Source organism: Euprymna scolopes, chromosome 41 (genome assembly GCF_053919585.1).
Source record: "Euprymna scolopes isolate OS-2025 chromosome 41, ASM5391958v1, whole genome shotgun sequence".
Classification (NCBI taxonomy): domain Eukaryota; kingdom Metazoa; phylum Mollusca; class Cephalopoda; order Sepiida; family Sepiolidae; genus Euprymna; species Euprymna scolopes.
In genome coordinates this window covers 47,366,243-47,387,768 of record NC_136522.1, presented here as the reverse complement: position 1 = coordinate 47,387,768, position 21,526 = coordinate 47,366,243, and the positions used below count along the sequence as shown (strand labels likewise).

Genomic DNA, 21,526 nt, shown 5'->3' with positions numbered 1-21,526 from the left:
CTGGGATCGTAATGTGGACCATTTGTCTTTCCCGGTCCCACGGCGGCCTCACGTTGTCAACGACATTCGATACGAAAATCGGGCGAGGATGCTTGAGATCGGTGCGAGCCGTCACCTCGCTGACATACGACTTTTACCGGCGGAGTTCGCGGCAATCGAAGAAAGTGTGATCAGTCGTTTCAATTAAAAGCAACCCTTTTCTTTCTTTATAATTTTAACGGTGTTTGTGGAATACAATTGATAACGTCATATGAACCGTAAAACGCTTTTCCCTTCATGGCTAGCAGGTAGTCACATTATAAAATTTCGAATCTATCTATATAATTATAAAACTCAAATGACCTTGTAACGAGTGATGTAACCCACTTTCCGGTTTACGACATCCGGTTGCGTATGCGCGCATAAACATTAACCTATAACAACGTAAACAAATAAACACAAATCGCTTCTTTTGCAGATTTTGACCTGCGTACTAAAATGTTAATGTTATTATTTCGAAATTATTATTTAACATGGGAAGAGTGGGGGTGTTTTGCAGTCATTCTTTATTACAACTATACTGTGTTTATTTTCTTACAACTAAGCAACTTTAACCCGTTGACAAACATAAGAATAATTGTAGTAAAGCCAAGACTACTACTACTACTACTACTACTACTACTACTACTACTACTACTACTACTACGACTACTACTACTTTATATCCATCCCTTTTCCTTCCTTCTTTTTTTATTTTTTGTTTACATTTCTAAATACAAAATAGTTGTGTGAGAACGGTGAATTTGTTGACACATTTACTAATCTGTTTCAATATTAGTTTTATTTTATTTTATTTATTTGGGTTTTATCTTTTTGCTTCAGGTTTTATTTATTATTTTATTTTTTCATTTTTTTTAGATTTTCAGTTTCTATAACTTGGTTGAAGGATTCCAATATGGGTTTTTCGTTCTTATATTTCTCACCGGGAGGTTCATGTGCGTTTTTGCTGGTAAATGACTTTCGTCGGCGTTCGATTCGTAGGAAAATCATGTTTAATTTTCGATTTTTCAGCGATTATTCGGAAAAATAGGTAACTTTACACGATTAGGGGGGATTTTTTTTTTCATGTTTGAGTGATCCGTCCGTGATTTTTCATTTTAATATACTTTCATAGAAATGTTTCTGTAATGTCAAAATAAACTATTTTCTTTACGCCACGAGTGTCACGCTCATACATGAATTCCATAGCTAATATAGCTAACATACTGACCCAACGGGTCACGGGTAGTCTAGTTTATTATAAATTTCTAAATAAAAGGCAAAAAAAAACAATTGTTTTTTTATTGGTACTCTTTTAAAAAATACTGTAATCTAATTCTTAGATAATTAAAAATCTTTCAACATGTTGGAATTTATTTCGATACTATTTGTATTCCATTTCTCAAATATGATATTAAAATTTGGATTGGTTATCTTTTTCAAATGAAATGTAATTCGATCTATTAGTTTTAAATAAAAAAGATTCAAAATTTAAGTATATTTGCATTTTAGAAAAATCAGCTTTAGAGACAAACCAAGATTTTGTGGCATTTTAAGGCCTAAGATCCTACTTACAAGTCCAACTAAGATTTTAAAAAATAACCCCTCCGATTTCTTATTTTAAAGTGTTCCACTTTTCTAACTGTCTGCTGATTCTTCGGAAATTACAAAGATCTAACTTTGACTCAGAGGATTACAAACATTCCGACGCCTAGAATTTCAAAAATCCTACTACAATAGTTTGGATGGATAATATTTTTTTTTAATGTTACTACCGTTGAAAGTTACTCTATAGATTTAATACAATGAGAAAGGAAGTCACGTGATGATGTACAAGAAATGATGTCACATTAAATGTTTATGTTTATTTACTTACTCTGATTCTATTTCCGTAACCACGTTTTTATATGTAACCGTTTCGTAAAGGGTAATGTCAGCCATCTGCAATACTGCAAATAATGATAATAAAAAAAATCAGCAATAGTACAAGTGCATCATGAGAATTGTTGTTGGGGAAGAAAAAAATTTTTTTTTTTTAATTCTAAATTTTATCTATTAAAGATTTTAATCTTAATAACTCGGTCAACATTAATTTTTCATATATAAATTACTATAGTTCCTGCAATACAATCAGACAACACGCACACAAACACACACACACATATATATATACTCCTATAAATTTTTTTTTCTTTGTATTGGTATTAATATAAACCCTTTTTTCTACTTATTTAAAAAGAAAATACAACTTTGTTATATATGGATCGTGGAATTGCATTCATCTGCAAAAGATCTAACTAATTTGCATAATTTGCATTTACAAACATTCATTTTAATTAATTAATTAATTAATTAATTAATTAGTTTTTCGGTTTTTCTTAGGGGGTGATCATCTTTAGTTGACTATTACGTGTAATTAAATTAATGCAGATATTCTACATGAGTTATACCTGCGTAATATTTGCGGAATAAATCAAGCCCTTCTTGTCTCTTCTTTCTTATTTGGACGATGATTTTTAGCAAATGATTTTATTACGCATTTTCTTTTTACTGTAATAAATATAGAAAAAGGCGGTACTTATATCAGACCATATCTATCTATTCTTGGTCTTGCTAATAGAGTCAGAGATGGCTTCGTTGCTGGGTTCGAATCTATCGACCGATGTTAATCGTGCCACTCTGCACTGATTATTCCCGAAAGGATGAAACGCTAGTCTCTGTAGCTATTTAATAATTATTATAGTAAATAGTTATGTCAGCCCCTTTAAAAAAAACTCGTTTCTTATCGTTGGGCATTTTACAGTTGAAATAAAAATTCGGTCAATTTAGTTCGCATGCGCAGATCATCATATAATGATTAGATCATTTTCACAGACGTTAAAAACATTTAAAAATAAATGTTTAAATTTCAACAATATTTCCAGCGGTTAACGGTGGCCGAACGGATTAGGTCCTTGCTAATGGAGTCAAAAATAGCTTCGTTGCCGGGTTCGCATCTATCAACCGGTGTTAATCATGACACCCCTCCGCACTGATGATTCCCGAAAGGATGAGACACTAATGTCTGTAGGTATTTAAAAATTATTATAGTAAATAATTATATATATATATATATATATATATATATATATATATATATATATATATATATATATATATATATATATATATATATATATAGAGAGAGAGAGAGAGAGAGAGAGAGAGAGAGAGATGAATTATTTTTTTTCAATTTCATCCTTGATAAAGCTCTCGTAACAGTTGGTCTAAACGTTGAAATCTTTCATTGACGTTTTAGAACTTCCTTTTTCAACTTGCTTTTATTTCATACTGTCGGATTTATTTAATCTTTTATTCGATATATTATTTCCAACACGCCTTTAGGTAAAAATGCACTTTCGTATAAATACTTGAATTCGTTCAAGAAAGTATCGCTAATAAAAACAAATAAAAGTGATACATTTAGTAATCCTGCGAGGTTAGCCGCGTGGTAGAGGTTTAGGCTTCATATCACGAGGTGCCGATTTCGAATCTCGCTAGATTCAGCCACTCTGATGAGTCGTGGACGACGAAACACGTGTCAGTGGATAATTAAATTTTAAAAATAATATATATGCCGCTCCCCATTTAGGGGATGTCAGATTGGTCAAGGGGAAAATTGTTCCCACGCTAACAAAAACAAATAAAAACATATATATAATTACTATAATAAATTTTATATACCTACTACAATTTTAAATACCTACAGACAGTAGTGTTTAATAACTTTGGGAATCATCAATATAGGGAGTAACGATTACAGCCGACCTCGAGATTCGAACCTGACCACGAAGTCATCTCTGACTCCATTAACATGGAACATACCACACGGCCAACGTTAACAGCGAGAAATTAAGTTGAAATTTCAACATTTAATATTAAATGTAGCGTCGTCCTTTCAGGGTGATCTAATGATTATAATATCATGTGTGCGTGTGTTTGTGCGTGAATAAGTATGTACATGAGTGTGTGTGAATGCATGTGTGTGTGTGTGCGTGTGTTTTATCGTTCACTATAGAGTGTGGCTCATAAAGTAATGCATTTTAAGAATGAAAGTTATTAAAAAAACGTACCTTGGATTTTGATTCGTTTAGCCTTTTTAGACGTAGTGTTATCCACACAAACGCTGATATTCATTGTTTCCCCTGCATAGTATCGCTAGGAAAAAGAAAAATAATAAATAAAATAATAAATTAAAAAAAATAATTTAAAACAACCACAAACAGAAATAAACAGATTGAATACTAGCAGAGAAACCCGACGTTACCCGGGATTAAACGAGAATCAACGAATGTTCCAGACTTACAATACTTTTATCTTCATCGAAATCGAATTATCGCATATTTTACAATCAAATCGATGAATTGCGTTCTCTAGTCGCGGATCCACCGCGGTGCACTTGGAACAAACTCCATATGCTTTCCCTTAGTGACTTAGTCCACAATATATCGTAATTTGCATTATACTGTAGAGAAGCGACTGTTGTTTTTATGAAATTATTTTTATATAATATTTTTTAGTTTAAGTTTAAAATGCATTTTTCATTAATCAAAACATCATATTTAAGCGTATTTTCCGACCGGGCAATGCCGGGCGGCCTGGTAGTAATACTCTATTTGGCTTGTGTATTCTTCCTGTGTCAAAACGTGACAATATTTCAAGTTAATCTTACTTCACACAAAAGAAGTATTTTGTGTTTTAGTTACTTCTTATGCATATGCCAGTCGCAAGATGAACTAATTTACATATTAGTTTTGAAAAAGATATTTAATTAATTTTGTTATTTAATAATTGTTCGGATTTTAATATAAAAAAAATAGTTCTTTTCTGAATTTTTAACATTAGGATTAGTTATTTTTCGGACTACTGTTCTCATATTGAGTTTCATTTTTACAACGTTTCGGTCCTTTTTTCAGGTGTATCTTGTCGAACTCGGGAATTTGGACGGAATTTTGAACGGAACCCTTTTTTTTACTTTTTTTACCCGTGGTGCAGCGTTTAGAATACTTGGAAAAATCAATTGTAAAAGTTATATTCTCCTGAAGGTTGAAGGTTCAATTCCCAGTGTGGTCGACAAAAAAAAAAAAAAAAACAATTGCGAATTGCTTAGGACCTCTATCTAGTCATGGCTGACGGAACGAAAGCATTCTATCCCCGTGAAGTAAAAAGAAAAAACAAAATAAAATATCATTAGAAGTTTTGAGGTAATGTTTCAGTAACATGTGTTTATAATGTTATTTATAGAAATGCCAGTTTTGCACAGGAAGACAAGATCAGCTTTGGTCTCCTGTTTGGTTTAGTTGTTTTTGTTTTACGACACATCAACCCTTTTCAGGTTATTTAATGCCGAATCCAGTTATTGTGAAGAAAACATTTTTAATAGAATATATTTGTTGTTTTCAAGTCGGTTTCTATTTAACCCATAATTGGGACCCTAACAGGTACTACCACTCCGGGTCAGAGTGAACCTGTGAGCAATGGCAATTAAAGGGTGGCTCCGCACTCCCCAAAGCTCGCAGGCTGGGGCCTCACCATTGGTATAGTTTAAGGTCATCTCCAGGACCCTGGTCTCCTGTAAATAAAATTCAACCTCTAGAATATTGGAATGTAGATTGAATGGTGTCTGGACCTTCATAGATAGTCACTCACTGGCAAAAACAAAACAAAACAACAAAATAACAACAAAAATATAACAAACATGGCATCAATCAACAGAATCTCTTGCAAAGATAAAGCTTATCAAACTGACGATTTATCAGACCCTTATCCTTGAGTTGCCTCCAGGCCTTCATATGGAGGGAATCGCCAGCAAAAAGAAAAAATATAACGAAATGTCCACTAAAAATTTTCATGTCATGTTTGAGTCACCTGTAATTATGAGATCATCTATAGAAACTAATATATGTAATTATGAGATCATCTATAGAAACTAACAGGCCAATGCCAATTTCGCATAGGAACACCAGATCAGGTTTGGTCTGTAAATAGATTTCAACCTCTAGAAGGTTGGAACGTAAACCCCTTAATGTATCATCAAATGGCGCCTGGGCCTTGATAGATGTTGAATCACTAGTAACAAAACAAAAACAAACAAAACAAAAACGAAGCCTGACACTAACTGATAGAACCTCTTGTAAAGACAACAAGGGGGTAGATTGAGTTTCTCAGCCGTGTTGAAGGCAATGCGTCGTGAATAGAATGCTATTTTAAAGAACCAAATCGGATAGAGGAAAACCATTGGCTCGGGACGGCAATCTTCTAGTGACGATATCATAAACAAAGCACTTGCTTTCAATTTGTCATGAGCCAGCACAGAAGGCTTAGAAAACTATGATAATGTAACAGCACCAACGCGCGTATGTAAATACATGCGAAATGGTAGGAAAAATGAAGACTTTAAAAAGAAGATCACATTAGAGACGAAAATAATGTTCGAGACCACGTTAGTGGCATGGATGACGTTCTAGAACATGTTTGAGAGGACAATCACGTGAGGGACGTCACAGCAGTAACGAGAGAATGAAGAACTAAATGTCGTTGCACACCAAAAAATCAAGTTTAATTTCTTTTTCTATTTTTTGTCTATTTGCGACTGAGGCCACAATGTGATGCTTCCCGGACAAGGACAATGTTACACTAAAAACGCTCGTATCAGTGCGCAATCTAGTCTAACCGGAGATAGTTAAACAATAATCTTCTGGACACTCCAACCAGTGTTTCCAATCCATTCGATGTGGCGGTCACCATCCAACTGATGGTCTCTTTAATCCTTATCCTCGAGTGGTTCACAGGTCTTGATAGGTAGAAAACCACAAACAAAAACGAAGAGTGTCTCTTCCAAAGACAACACATCTACAGATCTGTAAAAGATTGAAAAGAATGAACTAAAAGAGCGACTTACAGCTTTGTCTAATGTACATTCCAGTTTCATGGCGCCTGATGTGAATTTGAATTCTTTTGAGATCTCTTCACGCGGCTGTTTCTCTTCAGCGTGCTCGTAATAGGTCAATTTTCGAATGCCGAGCGAAACAGAATTCCTGACAAAAGAAAACGAAAGCATTATAAAAATTAGAACATAGATGCTTAGTGATAATTTTAACCAACCAATTTCAAATTAAAACATTATTACTATTTTAGGTCAGTTCACTAAACATTTTTTTTTGTTATAGGATAAATTTTGTGCGTTTTCATTTTTATTTTGTGAGGGGAAGGGTGTTCTATTTTTTATAGGCGATTACGTGTGAGTTTACACACTTACAATTCAGTATTAGCGGCAGTATTAACAAATTTAGTTAACTGCCCTAAAAAGCTACAATGGCCTGGAAATGTGGAGTCATTTTACGTTAAATTTATATATGAATCTAATCCCCACACTTTAAAATAACTGTTTTTTATGCTTTCGAATATTAGTAACGTTTTAAATCAAAGCATTTCAGGTGAAAACATTATTACGTACTTGTATCTCATGTTGAAATTAGTATAAATTTTAAAATAAACCGAAAAATGATCCAGAAGATGTGCTGGATGTATTTTTAACAAAAAAAAAAAAAAAAAAAAAATCATCCATAATTACGTTCCGGAATGTATTGTTTAAAAATGGTGAACCTTTAATTTGAGTCAATTTAAGTCAAGGGAGATAAGTCAGTTTTGTCATACTGAATTGGTCGCATCAGTCTTCTACACTTTAGTGTAGAAGACTGATGCGACCAATTCAGTATGACAAATATACGATAAAACTTGATGATTCGGTAACTTCTGTTTTTAATTTTAATTATTTTGCTTACTAAATTATTTTCCATAATTTTTAGAAGTTATATTAATTTCGACATGACACATAATTACGTAATAATGTTTTCACATGAAATGCGCTAGTTTAAAATATCACCAACTTATACAAGAACCAGAATGTCTGTTTTGCTATGGAAATAAAAAAAAAAGTAATATTATTGGAGGAATAATAATAATAAAAAAAAAAACACAGAGAGGCGATCACTGTTGATGGAGTGTATATTTTACTTTACGACATATCATCTCTTTCCGGGCTATTTAATGCGGAATCCAGTCATTTTGGGGAAAAGGGGTTCATGCTTTATATTTCTTTATATCTTCAAATATTTGAAATATTTTATATTTCACTAGTCTGGGTGCCTGGAGTTTCCCGGGTGTTTGGAGGTGTGTTGAGCAAGCAAAAATAAAAAGAAAAAAAGTGGTAGTAGGTAGGCAAGCTCGAACCCGTACCGCGAAGGAGGAAAAGAACGTGACCCCCCCCCCGACATCTTTGCTGTTGTACCCAGTGACGTAGGTTTAAATTAAGGCTAGTCAATCGAAAAGAGGGGACCACTTTCGAAAATATCGGCGAATAAAAGCGACCCCCCTATAGAAAAGTACCCAGTTGAGGATGAAGGAATAATTGCTTTTTACCAATTTTTCGATATTTGTCGTCCGAAGGGTCGAGTTTCAAAATGATACCGATCTCGTGAAAATCCGTTGCCTCTGTCGAAAGTTTTAGGCAAACATACATGCATACATACATACATACATACATACATTTAAACAGACAGGTGAGATTTATATTATAGAAGATGATGTTTAGTTTGGTTGTTTTGTTTTGCGATATATCAACCTCTTTCGGTTATTTAATGCTGAATTAAACTAGTAATTTTGGAAACATGTTTTTATGCTTCAAGTTCTTTATATCCGCACATATTTATTCATGCTGTTTGCTTTGACTGTTTTGTAGAGGAAAATTGTTATTTTTGTTTTCGATTTTGCAGAACATAATTAAGTTTTGCAAAGGGAAGAGCAAAAACAATAACACTAATACTTGGTGTATTTTAGGCAGGAAGTCAATATCTTCAGACATCCTAATCTGGTAACACCATTCACTGTTGTTGGAAGCAACATGCTCGGCACTGGGACTTTGTTACGTAGTATACTTTTCTCCAGGCAACATTGTTTTTAAGGTAACAATGTGTTTAGACTACTGAGTAGACTTTAATTACGTGGTAGACATAGATCTAATTCAACGCGAATCCGATACATTTGAATTTTCAAATGAGATGTTGAGATTTTATTGTATACCCGAAAATCCTTTCAAATACCCTAAATACCCCAAAGAAACTGAACTTTATGAAATATTTATTAATGTATTTAAAAAAATAGAAAGTATCTGAATTTTTACGAAGGCCCCGATACCGTTTTGCCCCCTTTTTATAAAACTAAATTACATTAAATATAGGCGACGTTTGAACTATCACGCTTAATAAATGTGTTCGAAAATTCATAATTGTCGATTAGTAGTGAACCCCGTTTCTCTTGTTTTGTCCTTTTGTCCTCTCATTCCATGAACAATGTTTCTGACAAACGGGGAAGAATTGCTGTTTTCTGATTCAGAATCTATTCATTATCGTTAGCTAAATTTTGACCTTAACGTGTGTTTTTCTTTTCTTTTCTTTTTTTTTGTAGCTCCTTACACTTAGAGACTTCATTTATTGTCTGGAGCTATTTAAAAAAAAAAAAAAAATCTTTTACCCCCCCCCCCCAGAAACATACTTAATTTTATAAAGTTAGAGATATATAATTACCTGTATTTTATGCCTGTGTATCTTTCAAACTGAAATCCTCCATTTAAATAATATGTATTCCTTAACCTATCAAAAATATCGAGGTTTTAATAGCAAATGTGTATAAAGTTATTATGCACACCCGATGACAACACAACAAAAATACCTTTTGTTTTACTCTTTTTCAGCCTAAACAAGGCATATTACCATATGAAACGTAAAGGGCTACTATTTGGGATCGTGTTCAACAGGGGAGCAATGAGGGGAGGAATGACGAGATGTATTTTCACATCACATTTAAACTTCTGCAGCTTAATACAGACAGGTACAAGTGTTATGAGCTAATCTGAGCACATTCCATTAAAGTACTTTTTAAACAGACACAGGGATGCGACTTGCGACGATGGGATAGTGGTTGAAGTTTTACCGTGATGGATGCACCAGCTCAGATGTAGCAACAATACTTCATGCATGGACGAATTGGAGCTTTATAAAGTTAGGATGCTCTCTGGTCTGAACAATTTTCTAGCATGGTAGAGGGAGTCTACTTTCTTTGCAGAAGCCGTGGAATCTACAGAAGAGACGTTGCGAGCCTATTCTGTTCTATCGCTATTTTTATAGCAAGTGCCCAACTGAACTCCAATCTATGCCCCCCTTGCAAAGCTTTCACAAAAAATACTCTACTAGCTACTACTACTATAATGATTTTCCTCACTCTCTATCTGTGCCTAGATGTAAACACAGATTCCATGAACAAAGCTTCTTTCCCAGAAGTGCCATCTGGAACACTGTCCCTCTGGCATGCGTCCCAATTGAATACAACATGGTAGCCTTCAAATTTAATGTAAACAAGTTAAGCCGTCATCATAAATAAAATTCAATTTACACCATAAGTGATTACTACACCACCACATTACATTTATTAACATTTATCCTCGAGTAGCCTTCGGAGCTTGATAAATCATGACCCTAAGTAAAAACATATCCACAATGTATTTGTTCCAGTTCATGTTGCCTATGAATGTGAAGCCGAGGAGTTTGAAAGATACGTTTTCAGGTAGGGTTTTATTTGTTATAGTAAAAAGTTATCTTTATTAGTATTTATCTGCTTCTCCACTAAAACAAAATGTGACACAAGGTCGTTTTTAATGCGGGGAAAACCAGTCCCTCCCCCCAAAAAGGGCAAAAGGGGCACTTGTTTTAGTATAGAGCGTTTCCCCTCCATTGGATGAGACAAATTACCTTACGAGTAGCATCGGAACAGATACTACACTTTGAGATATTAAATCTTTTATTCAGGCTAAAATTACAATGTAAGTTCAAACCGAACAAAAAACTTAGGCACAAGGCTAACTCAAAAGGAGGGTTAATTAAGGGTCGTTGGTCATCCTTGTCACTACAGAACTAAACAATAGTTTCTCTTGGCTAGTATCTTCTTTCACCATAATACCGCATTCACCCTTTTTTACTGGGGGACATCCTACTTAGAGCCCAATTGTAAAAGCAAAGAAGATAATAATAATAATAATGGTACAATAGTTAATTTGTGTGGAGGGTGGGGGAAGGAAAAATACAAAAGTGATTAGTAGGACACTCCCAACCTCATCTAGTTGATAGACCGCCCGTTCTGCTCTGGTTTGTAAAGGAACCTGAGCTCCTGCGGGACAGTCTCTAAGTAGGGATGCTCTCTAGATGGGACGAAATGGAGAAAAAAAAACATTTGTGGCTGAGGGATGGAGGTTAGTGATTTATTTTTTTCTCTCCAAGATGAGTGAACTTAAGAGTGAGGGGTGAAAAGAAAAAATTGCAGTTAGCAGGGAGTCGGGATCTTAGAGGCTTCCTAATCGGGGAGGGGTGAAGCACTAACTCGGCTAACTAAGAGGCTTAAGATTAAGTTATACTTGACGGGACTGCGCGTTCCACACCTAGGCGGAGAACACGTATTCAAAATTGGCTCCTTTTCGAACACACAGACTTGCTACATGTATTCATCTTCTGTCAAATGTCGCGCGATGCAACCTTCTTCTATCACATCTGATCTTCACCCGTAGTTGGTGTTTAAAGAAAGCAATCAGATCCTGATAAGAAAAAGACAACGCCTTGCAGATGCAACGTCCAAATCACCATTCTCGCCACGGCCAGGGTCGTAATGTAGACAATTTGTCTTTCCCGGTCCCACGGCGGCCTCAATCTTGGTCCGAGGGCCAAGAAAACCAGAAAAAAAGCAACCCTTTTTTTTGGCGTTGTATAGTGGATGGGAAATAAAATCAAATATCCTTGACTCACCTTTTATGTATCTTGTCATCCATGTTATTTGCGACATATGTTGTGATTTGATAGTCGACACCACAAGGCTGGAAATAAACAAATAAGCATACAGTTATAGGGTTCGGTTTGGTTTCGGCAATTTAAATTTATTTTTAGTGCATTGGCTTTATTACGTTTGTTTCATTTTAGCGCACTTCCCTTATCTTGGGTTGAAGTGTCTATTTTATCTCCCTGATATATTTTCACAATATTTCGGTAGATGCAACCCTTGACCTTCTTAGGGTGTATTTTGTCACACTCATGAATCTTTCTGTCAAACTAAGGATTATGTACGTAATTTGGAACGAAACCTTTTATTTAATCCAAGGGGTAGCATGCTCTCGTTCTGTCAGCCATAACTGGGTAAAAGTTCTAAGTAAATCGCAGTTGTATTTTTGAGTCTCCTCCACACTGAGAATTGAACCTTCAATTTCCAATAAAGTGTAATTTTACAAGTGAATTTTACCAAGTATTTTATCCACTACGCCTCGATTCCTTCCGATGAGAACAGTAGTCCGAAAAAAATCCAAATACTCAAAAATTAAGAAACGTAATATTTTGAGTTTTTATATATTATGTGAATTTAAATTTTTATTACGTGTTGCTTTTATTTTTTACCACTTTTAAAAGCCAAGATATTCTTGAAAATAAGGTTTAACGTGATGAAATGCTTGTCAGACGGAAGATAAAGAACACTATAGAAGTACTAAATTTGCTTAATGAAATGATCTAAGTTTGATTTGACAATTGTTCAAGTTCTACTGCTTGGTCTTATACCGAACTATTACATATTTAGACCCTATGCCGTTAGGTAGAAATTATGTTAACTAGTATGAATTTCGATGAGGGTCATATTAAGTACATATCGAGAGATGGACCCAATGCGCCTAGAATAATAGTGCGAGGGTTCAGAATTTAGCTCCCTAAACAAAATACGCTAGAAGCAGGTGTCGATATATTACATAAGGAATGATCATGTATTCGAGGATTGGACAGTTTTGAAGCAGTTTCTGACGAGGAAGCGACCGGACTAGACGTACCCAACAATGTAGGGATCTAAGTGAAATTCCTTGAGATTGTTCACTTGTCGACCATTTTAAGGCTAAGTAAGAAAATTAAATGAGAAGAAATTAATTTAAACCCCTCTTCTATTAGGAATTAATTTTAGTTTCTCTTCTTATGAACGAAATTTTCTCCCCAATAAAACCTTTAAAATTGCGGCAAGTCTCTATGCATGAGTTTTATTCGTCTAGAGTTACAGAAGATCACAATCACCGGGAGATCAACGGCTACACACATAGAAAGCGACGCTAAAAAGAATGAAGACCGTGCACGTATGTAGAAAATACTTATTGTTTTTATTTGATTCTTGATGACTCATTAGCGATAACGCACACGTGCACAAGCGTGCGTTTGTGTGAAAAGACTAGGTAGGACGATTTGTTGAAGCTTGTTCGTTTAATGTGTGCTTAATGAAAAGGTTGCAGTTTTACAAATCGTTGGTGTAGCCGCAATGTTCACTTAGCTTTTATTGCTTTATAGTGTTCAACTTCGCCGCTTGGTGATGCTTCAGTGGTTGTATTACACTTAATTCATCACATCACTTACGCAGTCTCCAATACTTAACAGTCATTGTCCACGTTTCATTTCAATGTTAAATCTGTCAGTTATCATCCAGGGACTACTACTGATCATTAATTTCTTAGCTCCATATTTTTTAGTTTCTGTTTTGTTTAATTTATGAATGGTAAATAATGACGCGCTGTGTATACTCTCCATATTTATACCGTTTTATTAGGTTTGTACTATAGAATTTTGATTTCCTTCGTCTAACCTTTGTTGAACGTTCAACTTGATTATGAAAATGTTATTGAATTACGAATGAACGATTGAAGACGTATTTTCTCATTTAAATACCTTTTAATACCTTTTAATGCTGGACATATTGTTATAACATGTGACCGTCTTGCTTGAAAGACACCGTTATTTAATATGACGTCATAATTTGTGCCACAAATAATATAGTTATCGGAAAAAATATTTGAGATATCTTCTAAAGCGAAAATTTTGAAAGAAACGTTATCTAAAAAAGAACGCACATCATAAAAAGTTATCTAACCAAAATGAAAAACGGTGAAATATTGAAAGAAATATCAACATCCGGACGTAAGTCGCACAAGGACTAGTAAATGTTATTTTCATTTAATTGGGAATCCTTAAATGTATTGATCATCGTTACCACAACCACCACCACCATCATCATCGTCTACCCCGTGATTTAAATGAATGTAGGGGTAGGTGTATCAGAATTTTTGTAGAAATTTTTGACACCCCTACCACGAAACTGCAAATAAAATATAAAAAAAACTCGTGATTTCTCTTTTAAAGGTGGGTTGTTTATTTTCTTTATGGATTATACTTCCAAAATAGACTATTAAAGTTGTATAAAAAGTAATAGAAATATTTAAAAAAAAATAGTAATGAAATTAATTGAATGTTACGAGTTCAGTATTTTTCAATTTTTAAACTTAAAAAACTATCAAAATTTTTCTATTGTTTCTATTTTTACGATATTTTCAAGGTCAATATGAAATTTTATGCTCTTTCCAATAAACTGAATATAATATTTTAGACAAACGTTTTTTTTTTAAATTCACGACCCCCATTTTCAAATGTCTATTAAAAAGTAAATAAATAATTTATGTACCAAAGTTTTATATATCGCAAATTAAAGATAAAAGATCAATAAATAATATATTCAAATTTAAAAACAAAAAAAGTAGTGTTTTTTTAGAAATTTACCTGTAAAGTCCGAAGTTTAAAACTTAAAAAAAAAACCCACGTTGTTTGTTTTTGTGTTTTTTTAATGAAACCTTGGTCATTGCTCCTTCAATTGAAAAAAAATTAGGGCTTGAATGACATTTTTCGAGGAGTTATAAGCTTCGAAAGATGGCGGGTGGAATTATTCAATAGTTTTCAAGAAATTTCTGACACTGCTACCGCATTAGTTAATTGTCCTCCTCTTTACAGTCGTCCTTCAATCCTCGTATGGCTCGACTGCTTCTTTGCTTCTTCGCCTCCTCATTTATAATCAGATATAATTGTATCAGATAACATGAATCTTTCGGAAGTATCTCATCTCTATGGCTTCTATCCTTCTCTCTAGCTCCAAAGTTAGAGCCAACAAATCACATCAGTGCAGAAAAAAAATAATGTACACAAATTTATTTAAAACAATTTTTGTTATCGACAGTCTAGATTGAACAAATGATTTCAACTAATAATTAAATACAAGAAATGTATTTACCTGTCCTCCATCGTATTCGGATGGTTGAATGCATACAGTGTCGGGTGAATTTGTTGGCAGCTGTGAAGTAAAATAAAAATTATTGTATATTATTCTTTATATATATATATATATATATATATATATATATATATATATATAATTTTATATGTAATTCACGAATATATATAAAAATATCATTCAAGAGCATTCAAGTAAACTGAAAAAAGAAAAAAATTTCGCTATGGGGTATGAAACGTACGTAAGACGGTGTAGAAGAAAAAATTATAAAAAAATTATAGTGGACTGATACTTTCCTTACGTTATTGAGATGCACACACACACACACACACACACACACACACACACACACACACACACACACAGACACAGACACACACACACACACACACACACACACACAAACACACACACACAAAAAAAAATGTCCCAAGTATTGGATCATGTCACTTGCTTATGATTCATTTCGCTAAGCTATTCATGTTATAAAATATGTTTTCCTTGTGAGATTCGTCCCTGTCTCCAAATTCAAAATGGATATATTTGTTAATTTACCAGTCTTGTATTTTTAAGATTAGGATCAATCCATTAGACTACTTATCTGTCACTATTATTATTAGCAGTATTTTATATATTTACATTCTTATTTATTTATTAAAATATATAAAAGTTGAAAAATTATATATATATATATATATATATATATATATATATATATATATATATATATATATACACTAGTTGTACCTATCCGGCGTTATTTTAGTTTTTAATTTTTATTTGTGTGCAAATTTATAAATTTATAAAAGGAACTAATACAAGTTTAATTTTAAGATAGATATTATGATATTCTTGGAGTAATCTCCATTGCTGACATTTAGATGTTTAGTTAAAAATGTTTCATATTATCAATCATCCGAGTCGGACTAAGTATTTTTTTCTTGATAATTGCAGCAAAGTATGCTATTATATTTCCAACAACATTGTACAATAGTAACTAAATAATATTGGCTAATCAAAAACAACGATTGATTTGTCAGCTAAAATACTATTTAGTTTTTACTTTTAAAATCAGACTGATTTTTGATGTAATAGATAAATTGATCGGGCAGAAAGATAGAGAGAGGGAGTGACAGATAGATAAATAGATTAGATAGATAACTTAATGGATAGAGATAGATAGATAGATAGATAGATAGAGAGGGGGGAGATAAACAGAGAAAAGGGTTATATCTACTAGTGATTATTTTAAGAGCTCATGTTTTAATATGCACGTTTCGTTTTGCTTCTAAACAAAATGTATTCTCATTTGCTGACATGATTCCATACTCTAAAGCATTATTTGTTTTGTGAGGAGATCATCCCAGGCATTACTGTCGGTTTGGGAGAGGGGCAGTAGAGTATATGTTTATTCCTCATGACACCATTCTTCCAGAATTATCTTCTGTGTTAGAGGGAGGATAGAGTAGTACATGTTACGTTGTTATAATATCATGCTGCCAAGCATTAATTTCTTTTTTACTTCTTTAGGGCAAGGCGTTCGTCAGGATATTATCCTCCTAGTAATTATCTCCTCTTTCCGTGTAGCATATCTTCGTTCACTATGATATCATCTTCCCAGACTAGCAAATATATACAACCCAGCGAAAATGATCATATGTAAACATTTAATAGCTTTTCTTCTGCAAAATACAAATTTTATTGTTTCGCCATTTGTTTATGGCAAACGTCGGGGTATGTTCTTAAAAAGAAAATATATTTTATATAAATTAAGTCAATTTTATAAAATAAAATGTGTAAAGATGGATATATATTTACGTATCGATGTAGTCGTGCCATGTTTTAGAGAGAAAAGGGCGATAGTCTACTAGTGGCTATACAGGGCAGGATCAGGGTGCAGTATTTGTTCTGGTGCAACACTCGTTCATTTGTCTTTAGGCAATGGAGAGGGAAACTCTATACTAAGGCAAATGTTATTTTTGCCTACTTCAAGACTGCCCCTTTTAGTCCCGCATAAAAATGACCTTGTGTCACATTTTGCTTTCATGGGGAAGCAAATAAAACCTACTAGTGGCTATTTTAAGAGCTTACATTCCAACACTTGCATATCGCTTTGCTTCTAAATCAAATATAGTTCCCAGTATACTAAATGGTCTTTTAGTTTTTCTAGTTCCATTTATGTATTCTCATATCTGTCAGTTTTGATCTTTGAACTTAATGACAGTTTATATACTGTCTTTGTCCTCTACAAGCCTTTCTTGATATATAATAACACTTATTCACAAGGTTAGAAAAGGACATATTCTATAAGAAAAAACAAATAGGTTGAGAAGAAATAGAAAAATGAAAACAAAAACAAATGGTATACTTACATCGAAGTGAAAAGGGATTGCTTCTTCGCCCAGTTTATTCAACAGCTTCGCTTGGAGTTTCGTCAATGGGTGTTTGTTCTCTTCTAAGGGGGGATAAATCTGCATCTGTTTAACGGCGAAATCCTTTCGGAAGGAAACCCCCATGACGTCCATATCTTCACGGCCATAGCGAAAGGCTACGACGATCAGACCGAAAACTTTTCGATTCTTTAAGTATTCAGTGTTAATCACACATACGCCATCTGTTGGTCAAAAGAGAAAAAGTTGTCGTCGTCGTCATCATCATCATCAGTTTAATGTCCTTTTTTACATGTTATCTATATTGGACTTTTCTTTTATATATTGATTTCCAACCTAACCTATCTCTGGCCAAATCTTTATTTTTTCACCTTTTTCTCGGGTTAATCTTAATCACTTCCTCCCATCTTTTTATTTGGCCTTCCCTGTGGACTGATCCTGTCACCTCAAAGCAACCTATAAATCTACTGATCCAAAAAACCCTTATCCATTCTTTCAATATGACCAAACCAACGAAGTCTTTTATTCTGCAATCGTCCTATGATGTCCAGATTTTATCTTCTTCTAAATCATCAGATTACATCACAAATCATATTACACACCCATCATATCATTACTGGTATTCCTTTTCATGCAACGCATGTCCGCAACTCTCACTATTCAGGTTTCACTTCCACACATCATCACACCGCATATACTTGTTTGATTTTACGGCATGATCCCATTGACACAACGGTTTTCGTTAGATTGAAATTAAGCAACGTTGAGCCTGGCCAGTACGAAATGGGTGGCCGTTTGAGAATATCAGGTGCAGTATGTAGGAGGACGTCAACACTTCCAGTAGGTCCTGCATCCCACCATGCCTCCAGCTGTTTGAATCCTGTCCTGTTGTTGGATCAGGCTAGTTGAGAGAGTGAGGCCGGCTCTGCGCAAACCAACTTTAAACAAATTCCTTGGGATTATCAGATGGTCTTCATCGTTCGATGGGCCAACATTGATTGACCTTTAAAGAAGTTCCTTGAACTTTCTCGATTTACTTCTATTTCCTGTAATCACACTAGCAACTGATCCTTTCTGCACTCCAATTCAATCATTAAGTATTATTTAGCGGTTATATTCATCTAAAGTTATTATTTTTCTAAATAATTAGTCACCACTTAACAAGGTCAAATGTCACTATGATAAAAAGTTAACGGGATGAATAACGCGTCAGTTGAATAGTGAAGAATATTATGAGAGGATTGAAACTGGAATTAAGAATATTCTGAGAGGATTGAAACTTAAAATTTAAATGGAATGAACGAAGTTTGATTATTTATGGTTTATGACAAGTATTTGCTGACATAGGATTTGAAGAAGATTATGTTATATTCTACAATAAAGCATTCCGGTACAATAAAAATAACGATAGAGTAGAAAAAGACTAGCAACATCTCTTCTGCAAGAAAGGGGCTTAAGTTAAAAGAAAAACCTTTACTCCATGAACTAGCGAAATTGATTTTATCCCCTGTTAAGGCGTGAAAAAATGTTCTAAGAACCACATCCTTGATGTGGCAGCGGTATCCCATATTCAAACGTGTAGAAATAAGTCGCAAGGTGCAGGGTGTTATTAGGTATGAGTGACAGTGTATGCATTTTAAATTCAACAGCTGTACTATAAGAAACGGCAAATTGTTTCGAACGAGGTTCGAACCTCGACATATCTGACAACGTATCGGACGCTGAATTAAGTGTGATGGTAGTATAAAAGTTGGATACTCAACGCAAACTCATCCTCGTTCTTTTAAACTAAACTATCACCAACTCATGTCACGGTAGATCTCATTGTTCGGGAAGTTTTGGGCTTTAAAATATTATTCAGTAACCTTTAGAAGATCGACAGTCAACAGTCTTAACCGACCAAACATTTCTGGCGAACACCTTTGACACAACTCCGAGAAGCACACTTACCGTAAGATGAGATTCCGAAGTTCACGTGCGATATCTATTACGTCAAAGCAAAAGACAACGCTGCCAACGACACCTCTCATCTCAATTAGATACAAATATCCGGAAAAAAAAATTAACTTCGCCTTTTTATGGGACGAGTTTCCCCCAGGTATTACCGTCTCATTTTTTTGGTTGGAGGGGGGGCAGTATTGTATATGTTCGTTCCTCATAATGTCATCCTTTAATGACTATTTTCTCCTTTTGAAGGAATGGGTTGGAGTACTAAATATTATGTTGCCATGATATCATCTTCCCAGGCATTGACTTCTCCTTTTTCGTTCATCATTATACGATCCTCTCAAGCATTACCTCCTCCTTTGGGGTTTAGTGTTGCATATGTTCGTTCACCACAATATCTTCTTCCCACACCAGTAAAACTATGCGATCGGAGTGATCGCATGTTAATGCTTAATAGCTTCTCTTATGCAAAATAAATATTTTATTGTTTCGCTATTTATTTATGACAAACGTCTGGGTATGTTCTTAAAATGTATTTTAAATCAATTTTATCAAAAAAAAAGTTAAAGAATGAACACATGTTTACGTACCGATGTGGTCCTGCCACGATTTATGATCGTAGTAATCCCTTTTTCCTAAGTATGTCGTGAGCTGTAAAAAAAAAGAAGAAAAAAAAACACATGTATCAACAAACAGAAGATAAAAACACAACATAAATGTATAAAAACTGATTTAAACTTTCGATCATTGAATTCTGAAACATGAGCTTGTTATTCAACTTATTTGGATTCTTGGCGATACTGTTCTCATCTTCAGTGTTATTTTCACAACGTTTCGGACGATGTAACCTCCAACCTTTTTCAGGCGGATCTTTCTGTCACAAGGATTCGTGGCGTAGTGGATAAAGTACTTAGTAAAATTTAGTTGTTAAATTATACTCTTCTGGAAATTGAAGGTTCAATTTTTAGCGCAGTATACACTAAAAATACAATAGCAAATTACGGGTGGGATCACGGCTGACAGAACGAGAGCATGGTACCCTCGTGAGTTAAATAAACGGTTCATTTTAAAATGTCGTGCAGATTCCCGAGATCGACAAAAAGATTGGCGAGTTCGGCGAGATACACTTGAAGAATGTCAGAGGGTATATCGACCGAAAAGTTGTGAAAATAGCACTCAAGATGAGAACAGTAGTCCGAAGAATCCAAATAAAACAAATAATCAATCCTTATCTAAAAAAAAAATCAGAAATGAACTTGTTAACCTGCCTGCTCATGGTCGTAGCATTTAGATAAATAATTTATCGAAGGTAACGTACTTACCTATGCAAATTAAAGCAAGATAGAGTATCTTATTGCAAAGACTAACAAAAGACCTGGCGTTGCACGAGATTAAATAAGGGTCACTAACATATACTTTTTTCAATATGCTCATAACACTATATATCACTTTATTTATTTTTACTGTTCCCTCCTCGTGTTTCTCATTTAAAACAATCAGCTGAACTTTTGGAAAACTCTTTGAATTAGTATCTTATGGTTAAAATTTAATTAAAAACGGATATACGTTGTTGAAGGTTTACGTAGATGTTCAGCAATAATGTAGATATTTCTGATCATTCTCATTATCCGGATAATTTTATACATATGATATAAATTTCATAAAAATATGATCTATTTGAAGTTTTAAAGTATGTTACCCCTTAGCGCTGTTAGGTTAGGAGAGCACTTAGAGATTCGGGACCATTTCTATTGTCTTCCAGTAGAAAACTTTAATTTAAATTTCATAAAAATAATATATATTTGAAGTTTCAAGAGGTCATAGGCTTCTTAAAGATACACTTGGAGATTGCCATTGTCGTTTGTGATAAATCATGCATAATAATACACTTTTAGACTTTATGTAGATTATCTAATAGTAATGGGACGATTCCATCTACTTTTCCGATTCCGATA

General features: G+C 34.0%; 1 protein-coding gene across 2 annotated transcripts in view; it reads right to left on the bottom strand.

Moving 5' to 3' along the window:
- Positions 1–21,526, bottom strand: part of LOC145266515 (beta-arrestin-1-like) — a 77,883-nt gene that overhangs the window by 22,214 nt on the left and 34,143 nt on the right. For both annotated transcript variants that reach the window (XM_080122266.1, XM_080122267.1), the window contains exons 3-9: positions 20,162–20,222; positions 17,607–17,848; positions 15,235–15,294; positions 11,907–11,974; positions 6,959–7,094; positions 4,131–4,215; positions 1,895–1,967 (exon numbers count right to left, since the gene is read on the bottom strand). In XM_080122266.1, coding sequence (XP_079978392.1) covers positions 1,895–1,967; positions 4,131–4,215; positions 6,959–7,094; positions 11,907–11,974; positions 15,235–15,294; positions 17,607–17,848; positions 20,162–20,222 — 725 coding nt within the window. The remainder of the gene's footprint in view (positions 1–1,894; positions 1,968–4,130; positions 4,216–6,958; positions 7,095–11,906; positions 11,975–15,234; positions 15,295–17,606; positions 17,849–20,161; positions 20,223–21,526) is intronic.